Source organism: Gekko japonicus, unplaced genomic scaffold, assembly GCF_001447785.1.
Source record: "Gekko japonicus isolate JY-2015 unplaced genomic scaffold, Gekko_japonicus_V1.1 scaffold722, whole genome shotgun sequence".
Classification (NCBI taxonomy): domain Eukaryota; kingdom Metazoa; phylum Chordata; class Lepidosauria; order Squamata; family Gekkonidae; genus Gekko; species Gekko japonicus.
Genome location: NW_015174863.1, coordinates 808,843 through 825,155, shown reverse-complemented (window position 1 = coordinate 825,155; position 16,313 = coordinate 808,843). Strand labels below are relative to the sequence as shown.

At 44.8% G+C, this 16,313-nt stretch overlaps 1 protein-coding gene across 1 annotated transcript in view; it reads left to right on the top strand.

Annotated features, from left to right (window-relative positions):
- LOC107121736 (uncharacterized protein C15orf41-like) overlaps window positions 1–16,313 on the top strand; it is a 151,221-nt gene that overhangs the window by 23,806 nt on the left and 111,102 nt on the right. Inside the window, exons 6-7 of the mRNA XM_015424719.1 lie at window positions 10,824–10,889; window positions 14,983–15,088. Coding sequence (XP_015280205.1) covers window positions 10,824–10,889; window positions 14,983–15,088 — 172 coding nt within the window. The remainder of the gene's footprint in view (window positions 1–10,823; window positions 10,890–14,982; window positions 15,089–16,313) is intronic.

Genomic DNA, 16,313 nt, shown 5'->3' with positions numbered 1-16,313 from the left:
AAAAAAACTAAGATCATGGCATCCGGTCCCATCACTCCTTGGCAAATAGAAGGGGAAGCTGTGGAAGTAGTGACAGACTTCACGTTCCTGGGATCCCAAATCACCGCAGACTGTGACTGCAGCCATGAAATTAAAAGACGCCTGCTCCTTGGGAGGAAAGCGATGGCGAACCTAAACAGCATGATAAAAAGCAGAGACATCACCCTGCCAACAAAAGTCCGCATGGTCAAAGCAATGGTATTCCCAGTAATGTATGGCTGCGAGAGTTGGACTATAAGGAAGGCCGAGCACCGAAGAATAGATTCTTTTGAACTATGGTGCTGGAGAAGTCTCTTGAGAGTCCCTTGGACTGCAAGAAGATCAAATCAGTCAATCCTCAAAGAAATAAACCCTGACTGTTCCCTGGAAGGCCAGATAATGAAACTGAAGCTCAAATACTTTGGCCACCAAATGAGAAGGGAGCACTCAATGGAGAAGACCCTGATGCTGGGAAAGATTGAAGGTCAAAGAAGACGGGGACGGCAAAGGATGAGATGGTTGGACAGTGTCATCGACGCAACGAACATGAAATTGAGCCAACTTCAGAGGACAGCGGAAGACAGGAGGGCCTGGCAGGAGCTGTTCCATGGGGTCGCGAAGAGTCGGACTCGACTGTGCGACTGAACAACAACAACTAGACATTCATGCGCAGAATAAGGTTGATCTGGGTCATCTGGTCTTGTCCTCTGTGGAGCACTGAGCTCCAGGTGAGCCACTGCTTTTCAATCTCCCATAGGTGTGATGCACAGAGACCACGAAGAAGATAAACAGGTTGCTTACCTGTAACTGATGATATTCGAGTGGTCATCTGTGCAGTCCCCCCCCCCTGTCCTTCCCCACTGCTGTCATCCTCAGTCATTTCCCTTACACGGCCAGCGCTCCACCCCCCTAGGCATGCACAGTTAGGGTTCCTGCGCAGGCTCAGGGTGGAGGCGTGAAAATCCCTTTGTGAGCTTTGTACAACACCGATCAGATCAGCACAGGCACACTAGATCCTATAGGCGTGACTGCACAGATGACTGCTCGAAGATCATCAGTTACAGGTAAGCAACCTGTTTATCTTCTTCGTGGTCTCTGTGCATCAGAGCTGCAGCCAACACTATTCCTGAGGATCCTCTGACCTTCACACACAGCTTTGTTTTGGGTATGTGGTACTACAGATGGTGGAGGATGGGGCCAAAGAACAGGTAAGCAAAAACAGGTAAGCAACCTGTTTTTCCGAGGGGCACCCATCACCGAGAGGAAGGTCTCCAGCTCAACTCTGTTCAGTGTCACGATCACCTTGGCATCATTCCTCTTCCTCTTTGGATGCCAGTCCAGGCATTTCTCTCACCCTCTGTACATAGGGTGTCTCCATGCACTGATGTCGAGCTTATTGACCATCTAAGCACCAGACATGGCCGTGACAACTATGGGATGCCCCTGCCATGGTATCCTTGCTTCTGCAGGCTGTCCTTGCATGAGGGCAGTTCCTAGCATGTCCACTCTGTTTGCCACAATCGTCCAGCCGACATTGCTCTTCTTCTCAGAGACCCCAGACTCAATGACCCCAGACACTGCTGCGCTGGTTCCGATTTCAGTACTGACAGTCAGTCCGATCTGGGTTCCGACCCCCACATCAGTTCCATTGCCAGAAAATAAGACTGGGGGCAAGTCTTCAATGTCACCTTCAGAAGACCTTACTTTGTTCCCAGACCAGCTCATCAGGCTCTCGAACTGCGGCATGTTGCATCAGAGTCTAAGACTAAGGACACTTTGATGCAGGCACTGTTTACACCTGATTTGAGTCCAGTAGTTCTCCCTTTTCTCCAGGGAATACAGGAGGTTACTTTGGCAGCTTGGACTAAACCTGCATCAATGGCTTCTTCGGCTAGACAGCTGGACACCCTGTATAAAGTCAAGGACACTGAGTGTGCCTTTCTGTTTCAACATTAGAAAACTAACTCTTTCAAGTCTGAAGTCATCCCTGCTCGTGGCCACTATGGTTCTCGCAGTTCTCCCAGTGATAGGGAGGGGTATAAACCGAATGCTCTAGGTTGCAAGGTGTATTCTTCTGGGGTCATGGGCCTCTGGTCAACTTTTGCACTGTGATGGGATTCTATAATAGGTTGTTGTGGGAAAAGCTGTTTTCCTATGTAGATTCTCTGCCTCAAGACAAACAAGCCTTAGCTAAGGCTCTTGTAGAGAAAGGGATGTGCTAAGGCAAACAGCAAGTTAACACTGCATTTTTAATTATTTATTTGATTTATGTCCCACCCTCCCCACAAGCAGGCTCAGGGCAGTTTACATCACAACTTAAGATAATACAATTAAAATACTTTAAAATAACATTTAAAAACATAATAGAAGTATAAATACCATGTAAACAGATTAGATCAGATCAAATACATGAATATTTGACATTCATAAATTCACACAAGCCATTCATATGTAGACATCTCCATAAAACACACTACAGCTCATTTTAAACTTGTTGATTTAATCAAATCCTAATTTTAGTTCAAGAGACCTTTCAGCAACATGCATGCCATGATGTGGATTGTCACAGCCAGGCCAGGGGCTCGAGGAGGACTTGCCCTTTGGAGGTAAACAGCTCTTTAGTGAGGAGATGGATGACGTTTTTAGAATGTATCCACAAATACAAGTTGCAGGCAGAGTCCTTCAGAATAACTTCTACTTTATCTGCTCAAACAAAACCTAGGTATTGGTCACGACCATTCCAAAGACCTGACTATACTAAACCATTCAGATATACTGATAATAGACATCTCTCCCAGGCTTTTCAGGGGCCCTTGAGATCTCCTTACCAGGCTAATTCGAATAGGCATCAATCCAAGCCTGTAGTCTCAGGATAATCGGCCTTTCAAGGATCCTTCTGCCCAGGGCAATGACCTCTCTTGACTATGTATGCAACCCAAGGTCAGGGACCATTTATGTTTGGTTAACAGTAATAGATGATATGTGGGTGTTGGCAAAGATTGTACATAAACCTTTTGAACCCCTGGCAATGTGTGATTTGTCCTTCCTTTCCTACAAGGTTGCCTTTCTTGTGGCCATATGTTTGGCCCGACGGGTGGGTGAGCTTGCTGCCCTCTGCACTGACCCCCCTTTCTGAAGGTTCATAAGGACAAGATAATCCTTCAACCTCAGGTTGAGTTTCTCCCCAAGGTCGTTTCCAGGTTTCACTTAGGTCAAGATATCACCTTACCTGTGTTCTTTCTCTCCCCTGTATCCCTAGCAGAATGCACACTCCATACTCTAGATATTAGGAGGGTTCTACTATTTTATTTAGACAGAACTAGACAATTTTGCAAGGACATGTCTATTTGTCTGTTTTAGAGGGTCCAGGAACGGTCATGGGGCTTCAGCTCAGACTCTTTCAAGGTAGATCTGTGCTACTATTAGACTAGCTTATACAGTGGCAGGAGTACACTGCCCTTTAGTAGTCTCTGCTCATTCCATGCGGACTCAGGCTTCTTCTGCAGCTTTTGCCTCAGGTCTCCCTCTCATGGACATCTGCTGAGCGGCAACCTGGTCAACCCCTTCCATGTTTGTCCAGCATTATGCCATGGATGTGGACTCACAGAGACAAATGGCTGTGGGAAAAGCAGTTCTGCAATCAATTTTTCGTTGAGACATCCCACTCTCTCCTCCGAAATAAGTGAATTTGCTAATTGCCACAAAGATGAAAACGGGTTGCACTTACCTGTAACCTTTGTTCATTGAATGGTCTTCTGTGCAGGCACACATCCCTCCCTCCTTCCCCTCTGTGGGTGTCTCGGACTTCCGAGTGGTGGCTTATGGAGAACTGAGGGGAGAGTGCTGGCTCCTCCCATATTACATGACTTTTGGGCGGGAAGATCACTGTGGTATAGGGAGGCCTAGCACTCTTGGGATATTAGAGAATTCTTTTGAGCTTGCAAGCTCCTCCCAGTGGTTGGCCTTTGACTGTGCAGTCCCATGTGTGCCTGCACAGAAGACCACTTGATGAACAAAGGTTACAGGTAAGTGCAACCCCTGTTATCCTAGTCATGATTCCTGACTTAAAACAGCATCATATCAAAGGCAATTTCCAAAATTATATCCCACTTTCTCAAAATTATGTAACATTTTATAGTGGCCAAGATACAGACTTCAGTATGAAGCAATGTGGGTAAAGGCTGGTTTATCAGCTTCCATTGAATTCTGTGGCATCAGTGATGGGTGAAAGGGTGGGGAGTGAGTTGGAGAAGTAGGATTGGGGAAATGCTGGAAGTCTCTGTTCTGTCTTAATCAACTTAATGGGACTGTATTAATGCTAATATATTCTCTTATAAGAAGTAATCTATCCCTGGGAAATGGAAGCACAGGGGGTTCTACATTAAATGGAGGACTGAATTTTCCATACATACCAGTTTGACAGCATTTGAAATGAAGAACAATACTTGTTTAGCTATGATGATTTTTGTTTTGTTTCTTATACTTCGTTTTTAAAAACTGCTTCATAGACTGAAGAAGTTTTATATTCCTTTGATACAAATAAGACATTATGTTTGGGCACTGAAAAGTAAATTGTCTATGATTTTTCTTCTTTGTATGCACCACTGAAATTAGTGGTAAGATTCTTTGAAGTTCACCATGAAAATTTAGGATGTCTTCTTCGTCTGGTAGTGATTTTTTAATTCAAAAAGTAGGTTTTATAGTAGTTTTTCCAAGACATATAAAGTGAGAGAAAGTACACTAATTCTGCATTGTGCTATTACTATTTCTTAAGGTTAAGATCTTCTTTGTGGTCTCTGTGCATCACACCTCTGGGATATAGTGCACCTGCACCAACCTCGATAGGTTCCTCTTGAAAGCGAAAGGGATTTTCACACCCACTCCCCAGTCACGCACTGGCCTTACTGCGCATGACCAAGGAAGGGGCACGACAATCCCACCAGTTCTCTTCTGACCGCCGCGCTGGTAGGATCTTCTCCACTTCGGTCGGTAAAAACTTTGGCTTTAATGCCCATTCCTCTTTTTCTTCAAAGTTTCTTCATCTTTTTTCTTGTTTTTTATTAAGTGAAAGGACATTGTTCCTACAAATTCGTTGTTTTCTTCAGACTTTATCATTTGGTCTCTTTTTCACAGACCGCGTGTCCGCCCCTCTCCCAGCCTATGGCCAAGAGGTGGGGTTTCTTTAAATGGTGCCTCAAGTGCGGTAGTAAAATCACTTCCCCGGACAGACACTCGCTTTGCCTTCTGTGCCTTGGGGAAGCGCACCAAGTGGACTCTTGTGCAGACAAGAAACAACAGAGTTGCTAGACTTTGTGTCACGCTTTTGGAGTTAGCGCTCTCACTGAGTTCATCACAGGACACTTCAAGGCATACATCATTGTCGACTGTCGCCTTGGCATTGACGGCTGTGTTGTCCCTAATACCGACTAACTCAGATGTTGACCAGCCGATGCTGAAACATTCGGCCTAGACATCTCAGTCCAAAGGCCATGCTCCGTCCAAAAAACGCAGGGAGGGCAAGGACGATAGGCCAGTCAAGCACAAAAAGCATAAGAAAACTCCCCCTATGCTAACTCCACTGATCCCTCGGAGGGCCATGGAATCGAATCTTGTGGGGGCTGCTTCGAGCCACAAGGTGTACCGCAGTCGTCTTCGTTGCATCCTATACAGCTCACTGACTCTGAACACGATATGGACTTGACGCAAATCTCCCGGTCTTCCAGTGTCGAAAACCTACACTCCAACCGTGGAGCCGACACCTCTGTCCATCCTTCACCGTTCCGACCCAATGATTGAGGACGGCCATCGGCACTGATCCACTCACCACCACCCCCTGGGATCAGGGGCAATGACAATACATGTATGGGACCTATCCATTCTCGAGTGGCATGCCGTGGTTCCCACCCCAACCCGTGGATTGGGACCGTCAGTCTACCTCCTCCTGGCTCTCTCGGTATCAAGATCCTCCACCGATGCCAGAGTTTATGTGGCCTCAGCCATCAAGACTGATGGGCAAACCTTCCAAACCACTGCCTCTGATAGTTCCCAAGTTTAAAGGGCCATCGGACCCAGTCCCATTGACACCAATGTTGCCTATTTCCTTTTCCGAACTGTCTGAACATTCCATCTCTTTCGACACCTCCTCCCAATCGGGAGATGAAAACCCCGATCCTCAGATACAACCCTCACCACCTCAACAAGTGGGTGATGATCTTCCAATTTTGCCATCAGAGGATCTCAAATCTTATGGGGACTTTATCAAACGGATGGCAAACACGTTGACCCTCTCTACGGTGCAAACCCCTCCTACTGTAACAGACTCTGTGTTCTATATCGTACAGATGGACACCTCTACCCCGATAGCCTTACCAATGACGTCGGTCCTGCTTCAGGCAGCTAAAACCCCATTGTCTCACCCGGCATCTTCACGTCTCGAGCCAGAAAATAGATCATATGTATAAGGTGCAGGAGCAAGGTGCTGAATTTTTATTTAACCACCCTAAACCTAATTCCATTATAGTCACCTTTTCTTCCAAAGGCAGACGCAGTCATTCCACCCCTCCCGAGAAAGAAAGGAGGAAAATTGATTCGTTTGGAAGAAAATGTTATTCTGCTGGAGCACTTGGCATCAAGACTTCAAACTATACTGCATGTATGGGCAGATACCAGTTTGCTCTCTGAGAGCAGATGTCCGAGTTTATTGCAACCCTCCCTGAGGATTGTAACCATCAGGCTCGCAGGATTCAAAAGGAGGGAATGCTTCTAGCCAAGCAGCTCAATGCAGCTAAACGCACACTGGATGTGGCTGCCAAAACGCTGACTTCAGCAGTTACCCTCCAACGACATGCCTGGTTGCGTTCCGCTGCCTTACCACAGGACAGTGCAGGGCTCTCATTGAAGACCTCCCATTCGAGGGTGAGGGCCTCTTCAGTGCCACGACTGATACGGTCCCACAAAACCTAGACAAGAGCAAAGATGTCACAGAATTTAGGAGTCACGTCGGCTCCTAAACTATCCAAAGCGAAATACTGGAACAAGCCATGGTCTTGCAGATCTTCTCTAAAGTCGTCCCTGAAAACACAGTGGCAACGTTCCCCCACTCTGTCTTCCTGCCCTTACGGACACCAACCAAAATTCTAATCCACCGCTCAGCCTAGGGATAAGACTCCGAAAGCACCCAAGCAGAGCCTTTGACTCCTGTCGTCCCACCCCTCCCCGCCTGTCTCCCTACCTGGCTGCCTGGCAGCGAATAACTTCAGACTGGTGGGTACTCTCCGTCATCAAAAAAGGGTACCTCATATAATTTATCCAGATACCCGAGGCCCCCAACTTCATACTTACCCCACCATCCAGTTCGCTTCTGGAAGAAATCCAGAACCTTCTTCAAAAGGATGCTACAGAACCAGTCCTGGCAGCACAATGTCAACATGGGTTCTACTCCCGTTATTTTACGATCCCCAAAAAAAGACGGCGGCCTCCATCCTATTATGGACCTCAGGGGACTCAACCGGTTTATCTCCTATCAGATATTCCGAATGACAACATTACAAAGCATTCTCCCCCTTCTCAGCGAAGATGTCTGGATGGTAACCCTGGACTTGCAAGACACATATTTTCATATAACTATCCACCCATCTCACAGGAAGTTTTTACGTTTTGCGGTCCCAGAAGGCCATTTTCATTACAAAGCCCTCCCTTTTGGAGTCTCAACGGCGCCCAGAGTCTTTACAAAATGATTATTGTCATCGCGGCGTACCTCCATCTCCAGAGTGTATGGATCTTTCCATACATAGACGATTGGTTGTTGATAGCAAGCTCCAAAGAGACTCTGCTCAACGATATCGATTTGACGCTGGTCACCCTAGATGCATTGGGCCTGAGTGTGAACCTAAAAAAGTCAATGCTCCTTCCTTCATTGAGAGTTCAGTTTATTGGAGCGATTTTGGATTCGACTTTCTGCCAAGCCTTTCTCCCTCCCAAGAGGGCGGGAGACATTATCGCTCTCATCAACCTGATAAGAACACAGGGAGATGCATCAGCAAAGCAGATCCAACAGCTCTTGGATCTGATGGCTGCCACCACAGCAGTACTTGTCTTTGCCAGACTACAGATGAGACCACTTCAGCTGTGGTTCCTCAAGCATTTCCATCCACAGTGGCAGCTCCAATCTCAACGGTTCGTGCTACCAGTGCAAGTGCTGAATTCCCTACAGTGGTGGGAAACTCCAGACAGCCTCCTTCAGGGAGCCCCATTTCTTGCACCCAGCCCTGAAATGACCCTAACCACGAATGCATCCTTATGGGGATGGGGGGCTCACCTCCAAGGTGTGTGTGTGGGCACCAGATGGGAACCTCATGTGGCCCACAAATACATCAACTTCCTGGGATTGCTCGCCATCCATTTTGTCCTAAGGTCCTTTCGTGACCTCGTGGCTCACTATAGAGTGGCAATCCTGACAGGAAACACCACCGCACTGTGCTACCTGAACAGGCAAGGCGGGACAGTGTCCAGGGGACTTTGTCAACTGGCCCTGGAGATTTGGACCGAATGTCAGTCTTGGGGTGTGTTCATCATTGCTGCTCACCTGCCAGGATCGCTCAATGTGCATGCGGACTTTCTGAGTGGGGGGGCACGTCCTTCCATGAATGGGAACTCAACTGGGCTTACCTTGAACCAATTTTTCACAGATGGGGTCGCCCAGAAAGTGATGCATTTGTGACATGTCAGAACGTGAAGTGTCATCTGTTCTGTACCAGGGCAGGACAGGACCCACTGTCCCTGGGGGTCGGCCTTCTTTTCCCATGGTCCCATAGGCACATGTACCTGTTCCCACCAATTCATCTACTTATCAAAGTGCTAAGCAAAATCATGAAGGAACAACCTCAATGCATCCTCGTGGCACCATGGTGGCAACGTTGGAACTGGTTCCAGACTCTACTCCACATGTCCCAGGGCACCTACATACATCCCCCCCCAGCACCAGATCTCCTCCTGGCTCAGCAGGGCCGAGTGCTTCACCACGATGTACCACACCTCAAATTCAGAGCGTGGAAGATCCCCTAACACAACTCAAACACAGGATAGACCTTATTCTGTTGAACTGTCGGAAGCCAGCTACACGTGCTTCCTATGAAGGGAAGTGGAAGAAATTCCTGTCTTACCTTGAGTCGTTGGGTTTACCACAGCCCCCTACGGACTTGAGAGTAATTTTTGGATTCTTGTTGATCTGCCTGGACTTGGGTCTTAGTTGCTCCTCCTTAAAAATCTATCTAGCCCCCATCTCCACCAATCATCCTGTGATGGACGGCTATTCCATTTTTTCTCACCCGCAAATGAAGCAGTTTCTGAAGGGCCTCACTTGCCTCTTTCCTGTGGCTTGTAGGTCGACTCCCTCCTGGGACTTACCTCTAGTACTGTCCAAGTTAACGGGCAAACCGTTTGAACCCATGGCCACATCTAGTCTGCAGCTTCTCTCGTGGAAGACTGCCTTCCTAGTAGCCATCACCTCAGCAAGACGAGTGAACAAATTGTCTGCACTTCGTTGCGATTCTCCGTACTTGGTTTTTCACCATGATGGTGTCACCTTGGCCCCGGATGTCTCTTTCCTGCCCCAGGTTGTTTCAGAGTTCCATTTGCAAGCTGACATTGCTCTTCTGACATTTTTCCCATCCCCTACGAGCGATGAGGAATGCTGTCTTCATACTTTGGACGTCAAGAGAGCCATACTCTTCTACCTTGATAGAACAAGGTCATTCCGTCAGTCACCAGCCTTGTTTGTCTCCTATAACACATTTGTGCAGCGGAAGAAGCTCTCTTCGCAGCGTCTATCCAAGTGGATTGTGGAAGCCATCAAACTGTGCTACTTACTGGCCTAATGGCCACTTCTGGACCCGCTCCGAGCACACTCTTCCCAGGCAGTAGCCATGTCCACAGCCTTGCTGAGAGGTTCGTCACTCACTGACATCTGTCAAGCAGCAACCTGGGCTACCCCTCACACGTTCGTGAAGCATTACGCCCTGGATATGAGTCTTCATCAATGTTCCATGGTGGGATGGGCAGTGTTGCAGGTGGCGCAAGTCTAGGACCTTCAGCTCCCTCCTCCAGGTAGGCCTGTTTTTTGCTTGCTAATCTCCCAGAGGTGTGATGCACAGAGACCACGAAGAAGATAAACAGGTTGCTTACCTGTAACTGATGACCTTTGAGTGGTCATCTGTGCATTCACACCGCCCGCCGTCCTTCCCCTCTGCTTTCAGTCCTCTCCTTTTTATTACTCTGAGACTGATGGCGGTGGTCAGAAGGAACTGGCAGGATTGTCATGCCCCTCCCTTGGTCATGCTCAGTGGGGCCCGCGCGTGACTAGGGAGTGGGCACGAAAATCCCTTTTGCTTTCAAGAGGAACCGATCGAGGTTGGCGCAGGCGCACTATATCCCAGAGGTGTGAATGCACAGATGACCACTCGAAGATCATCAGTTACAGGTAAGCAACCTGTTTTTCAAATAGAGATCCAATCAGCTGAAATATTTCTTTATTTCCAATATTTTTTTCAGTAACAAACTACAGTGTGACAGGTTGAATTAATGGTGTTTATAATGAAGACATAAAAATGCAGAGATGACAAAGAAGCATTTTTATATTCATGTTTCAGGTTTGCTAAGAAGGTTCATTTAATCTGACACAGCACTGCATGCATAAGAAGAGATATGTATGAGTACATTAGGAACTCTTATACCTATGTTTAAAAGAAAATTAATTCTGTTGTCTGATTAATAGAATAAAACCATTATTTCTGACTTTCTTTATATAGCTGAAGATCAGCTACGCGCAAAGGGTTATGACAAAACACCAGACTTCATATTAGAAGTGCCAGTTGGTAAGTCCATGAGGTTTTTAGCTTTCATGAGTAAATCTGTTTATACTGAAATACTAACAGTCTTAATAGTATTATGCCAGACACAGCATCACAATATATTAAGCATTCACAATAATGAACCAGTTCCTCTAAGAATTTTTTTATGGAAAAGAGGCATTAATGCAACTAGCAATTCAAAAATTAGCTCCGAAGCTGACTGACAAACCTCCTCTCTGAACAAATCTTGTGGATATTATCAAATTTGTAAGCTGTACGGCCAAGAAGAACATCCTAAAATCTTCTCTTTATTCTAGGCTAAGATCTAAAACACTGTTCCACCCTGAGGTAGTTTGAACTGTCATTTCTGAAACATCTTGCCACTCTTAATATCTTTTTTTAAAAATATAAGAAGCAGCTTTACTGTGTGGTGAACAGATCTTTACAATACAGTCATTAATACAGAATAGCAAACAATTCTGATTAACAGAGTTATTTTGACACCCAGGGCTGCGTCTCAACCGCTATATTAAAAGCTATTGTTACTTTTTCTCTGGTGTGCACACTCTGTCCCACAAGAAGAATGGTAACTAGCTGTACCGCTAAGAGGCCTGGTATCTTAGTCAGAAGTGGAGCAATTACATCATCCCTAGCTCGCTCTATAATATCCCTGAAGCATAAGGACATGATCAGTGGTTTAAAGGAATAGAACTACAATGGCCCTCAAGTATTGCTGCTGGCAAAATGTTGCAATGTACTAACTTAAAGGCTGTCCTATATTTTAGTATACTTAGAGTTGTTAGATAGCTTGCACATTTCTTAATGCTGGGAAGTTTATGTCCATATCTAAAGGTGAACAAGGTCTGTATCACAATACATTTGCTTGACTAATGCCCAGGCTTTCGCCAGATTGTAAAGCAATAGGGCTGGGGGAGAAAATCCAACTCTGTTAATTTCTTTGATTATAGATTTCATCTCTTTATTCATAAATACATCTGACTAAACTTACAGAAGCAAAGCTAGAAGAAAGATCTGCATGGCAAATAGTCAAAAAGGAGTATATGGCAGCAATCTTTGCGATAGCTGTTAGTGAAAGAAGTGCAGATAATCATGGTGCAGATAATCAGTTGCACTGTGGGAACAAAAGATGCATCCTATAAATGATAGTTAGGTCAAAGCCACTCATCTGTGGCCCCCTTACTAGAATTCCACACACTATTGCAGAAAAATAACACTGTTTTATTAGATCTAGCTATTAATTGCATTTGTCTTTTAATCTGCATTAAAAGAGTCACTAAGCATTGATACCTTTGACTTGACGCACTGTAGAATTCAGGTCCTCAGTATGATGATTGTGCTTTCTCACATTACTTGAATTTTCTTGCAGCCAGGTGTGTGAGTTTGAATTCACAAAGTGTATTATCAGTGACGTTAGTGGTCAGCTGGATGAAATCTTCTTTCTTATGACCACTGGACTTTATTGTATTTTGATGATCAGGTTGGGCAAATTATTAATCCAGGTCAAGATTAATTCACAGAGGCATCATTTCTGTTACAAAATATACTGTCCATAAGTTCCATAATACCACTTGCTTTCCTCTCTGTGGTGATGGCAATGAATTCAGGGATGTCATCTAAGAATTCAGCTGTAGGTTCTAATGTCATCATGGTGGGCCAATGAGGCCAGCACTTGCAGATTGAACAAATACTTGGAGCAGTTACCATGGCGATGTCAAAAACAGATACAGGTAATAATGGTGATCCATTTTGCCAGTCGAAAGGAGGAACCTATAGAGGAGAGTCTCATGTCTGGATTTCTGATAGAATGTGCCCTGTATCCCAATTCAAATGATAAACAAGCCATAATCATAGCAGGGAAAAGAATTCTGCAGGAGCTTACATTCTTGCTAGTGTTTATCTCTTTGCATCCTGCCTAGTGTATACTGTCCACAGCTTCTAGTTTTCTTTCTGTCGACTGCAGTGTTAAAGCTGAGAGTCGGTCTATAGAGCAAGGCTGCAAGAATGAAGAATAAGGAATGTCATAGTGCAACTTTATTATGTCTCTAAGAGGGCAGTCCTAAACTGAGAACACCTCTCTTAGCACATTGACTTCAGTTGACTTAGAAGGATATAACTCTGCTTAGAATTGCACTGTAAGCTTTATTCTAGAACTAACGAAGATTTTACAGTAAGACCTCAAACTACCATTTCCCTAACACTATAAATAAAGTACGAGGAAATGACTGTAAAGTGAATATTCCATCACTACAGTTCAGATCCCAGATCATCGCAGACAGTGACAGCAGCCATGAAATTAAAATTAAAAGACGCCTGCTCCTTGGGAGGAAAGTGATGGCGAACCTAAACAGCATGATAAAAAGTAGAGTCATCACCCTGCCAACAAAAGTCCACACGGTCAAAGCAATGGTATTCCCAGTAGTCATGTATGGCTGCGAGAGTTGGACTATAAGGAAGGCCGAGCGCCGAAGAATAGATTCTTTTGAACTATGGTGCTGGAGAAGACTCTTGAGAGTCCCTTGGACTGCAAGAAGATCAAATCAGTCAATCCTAAAAGTAATCAACCCTGACTGTTCCCTGGAAGACCAGATAATGAAACTGAAGCTCAAATACTTTGGCCACCAAATGAGAAGGGAGCACTCCCTGGAGAAGACCCTGATGCTGGGAAAGATTGAAGGTCAAAGAAGACGGGGATGGCAAAGGATGAGATGGTTAGACAGTGTCATAGATGCAACGAACATGAAATTGAGCCAACGTCAGAGGATGGCGGAAGACAGGAAGGCCTGGCGTGATCTGGTCCATGGGGTCACAAAAAGTCGGACTCGACTGTGCGACTGAACAACAAAATAGCCTTTGTTTTAGCCTTTTCCCAAGTTCTTTTCTTCCACTTTCCCATGGTTCCTACCAAGAATATAGATCCTTAAAAAATATGTATTGATAGTTTTTCTGTAGAACACCCAAAATTGTGTGCAATACAATAGAAATTATGAAACTGAAATAGTAAAGCATCAACCCCAAAATAAATTAAGTATGTAAACACAAAATATACTATCACTATATCAGTGATATAAATCAATAATTTATCAATGATAAACTACTTGAGGGATTCATTTTGGAAGTTCTGTACTTAGGTTAACCAATGTAAACCAAAAGGAAACCATCCCAGACCTAAGTTTGAATAAAGTATGTGGGATGTCCTGTATCTGATACTTTGTATGTGGAAAGCCTGGCATCACCAGAGATCTCAGGAAAGTTCTATACCTGAGGTTTTAGAGATCTGCCAGAGTATACAGTACTGGCTCAGTATAGGGTTACCAACTGCATGGGAAAAATGTCAATCCATTTACTAGAGGCATAATGGGATGTTATTTTCTAGCTTATGTTATTTAGAGAGCCAGTTTGGTGTAGTGGTTAAGACTGCAGACTCTAATCTGGGAGAACCGGGTTTGATTCCGCACTCCTCCACATGTAGCTGCTGGTGTGACCTTGGGTCAGTCATAAATTCTTTCAGACCTGTTCTCTCAAGGGCAGTTCTCGAGAGAGCTCTCTCAGCCCCACCTACCTCACAGGGTGTCTGCTGTGGAGAGGGGAAGCAAAAGGGATTGCAAGCTGCTCTGAGTCTCTTTTCGGTAGTGAAGGGCAGGATATAAATCCAATCTCTTCTTCTTTTCCTCTTTATGCCCATGCCATGAAAAGCTTCAGCTGCCATTTTCATACATTAAGCCTTTATTAAAGGGACAGGACATTTTTCTCCAGGCCTGTTGGCAATTCTAACTCAATATGAAGCATATATCAGTTTCTTGTAGCCAAGAAATAAGACCCTATGGCTGAACAGTTCAGAGCTGTAACCAGGTATTTTTTGAGATGAAGGTCCATCTAGAGAGGTGTGTGCTGGCACCTAGGACTGTGAAGTGCCTCTGGAAACAGCTAAGTGTGTGGAGAATGAAGGTCAGAAGAAGCAAGGGGACAACAGCATTAACAGTTTTAATCTGGAACTCTTTATTGGGTCTAGGCCAGGATCAGCAAATTATTTCATTTCCTTTTATTCAAAAATTTGAAAGATTGTTTTTATTTTAAAATAATAACTTTTCCTATGTAGCTGTAGAAGGACATACCATTCATTGGATCGAAAGCAAAGCCTCATTTGGCGATGAATGCAGCCACCAGGCCTACCTTCACGATCAGTTCTGGAGCTACTGGAACAGGTATCCTTAATTATTTTTACGGCGTAATTTAACATTTGAATTACATATTCAGCCATTTTCTAGGCACCTCCCAAATTATGGGAGTCATAAATACCGTATAGACTTTATAGAGACACAGCACGTCTGCTGAAAGATTAATGATATAGATTCTTAGGATTCTCAAGACTGATGAAGAGCTAATAAAGCTCCTCAAAATGGCTTCCTACATATCAAAGTAGTGTTTTCATCTCCAGAAAACCCTACTTCTAGATAAGTTTTAATAATCTGACTTTGGCACCTGTTTGAGTAAATTCCCCTTTTAAATATTTACAGGGGCAATTGCTTGCTTTAAATAATTTTCCATTCCCGGCGCGACGCCGTACCGGAAGTTCAGGATTCTCAAGACTGATGAAGAGCTAATAAAGCTCCTCAAAATGGCTTCCTACATAACAAAGTAGTGTTTTCATCTCCAGAAAACCCTACTTCTAGATAAGTTTTAATAATCTGACTTTGGCACCTGTTTGAGTAAATTCCCCTTTTAAATATTTACAGGGGCAATTGCTTGCTTTAAATAATTTTCCATTATAAGTACTTTTAGAAAGGGACTTGCGTTGGAGTCAGTTGACTTCTGTTCTAGATGTTCCTATGTGTGTAGTGTAGATAGGAGATCTTACGAGTGACTGGTAGCCACAAGTTCTAGCTCTTTAGGATTATCCAGGGTGCACCACAAGGAGGCAGGCTAGAATTGAGTGGGTTGAGTATTTAGTAGGATTATTCAATCTGTCTGTATACCCATTGTATCAACATGGTTATGTTTTTTATATTATTACTAGCATGATACCCATGCTTCGCTACGGTATTTACCTTCCATTAATCCAGTTATAATACTGATGATGTAAAGTTTGAAATGTAACATTTGTTGTAGGAATTCTAATGGAGAAGAGTGTAGTGTAAAAAATGAAGTGAGACATATGTACTTTCTTTCTCTCTACTGAACGACCTCTCTGTAGACTGCTGGGGCAGGCTCCCTCATGGCTTTAAGCACCCTGTAACCACTGCTGCACCTGACAGACAACCACCTGTTAGGTGTAGGAGGTGGGGGGAGTGTGTTGGAAGCCATCAGAGAGGCTGGGCCAGCAGCATCGCTAAGGTGATCCTGCTGGGGTGGCATCCCTAATGGATTAAAGTATCCTGGTCCTGCTCCTACCCCTGACAGACCCCCGCCTGTCTGGTGTTGGGGGGATAT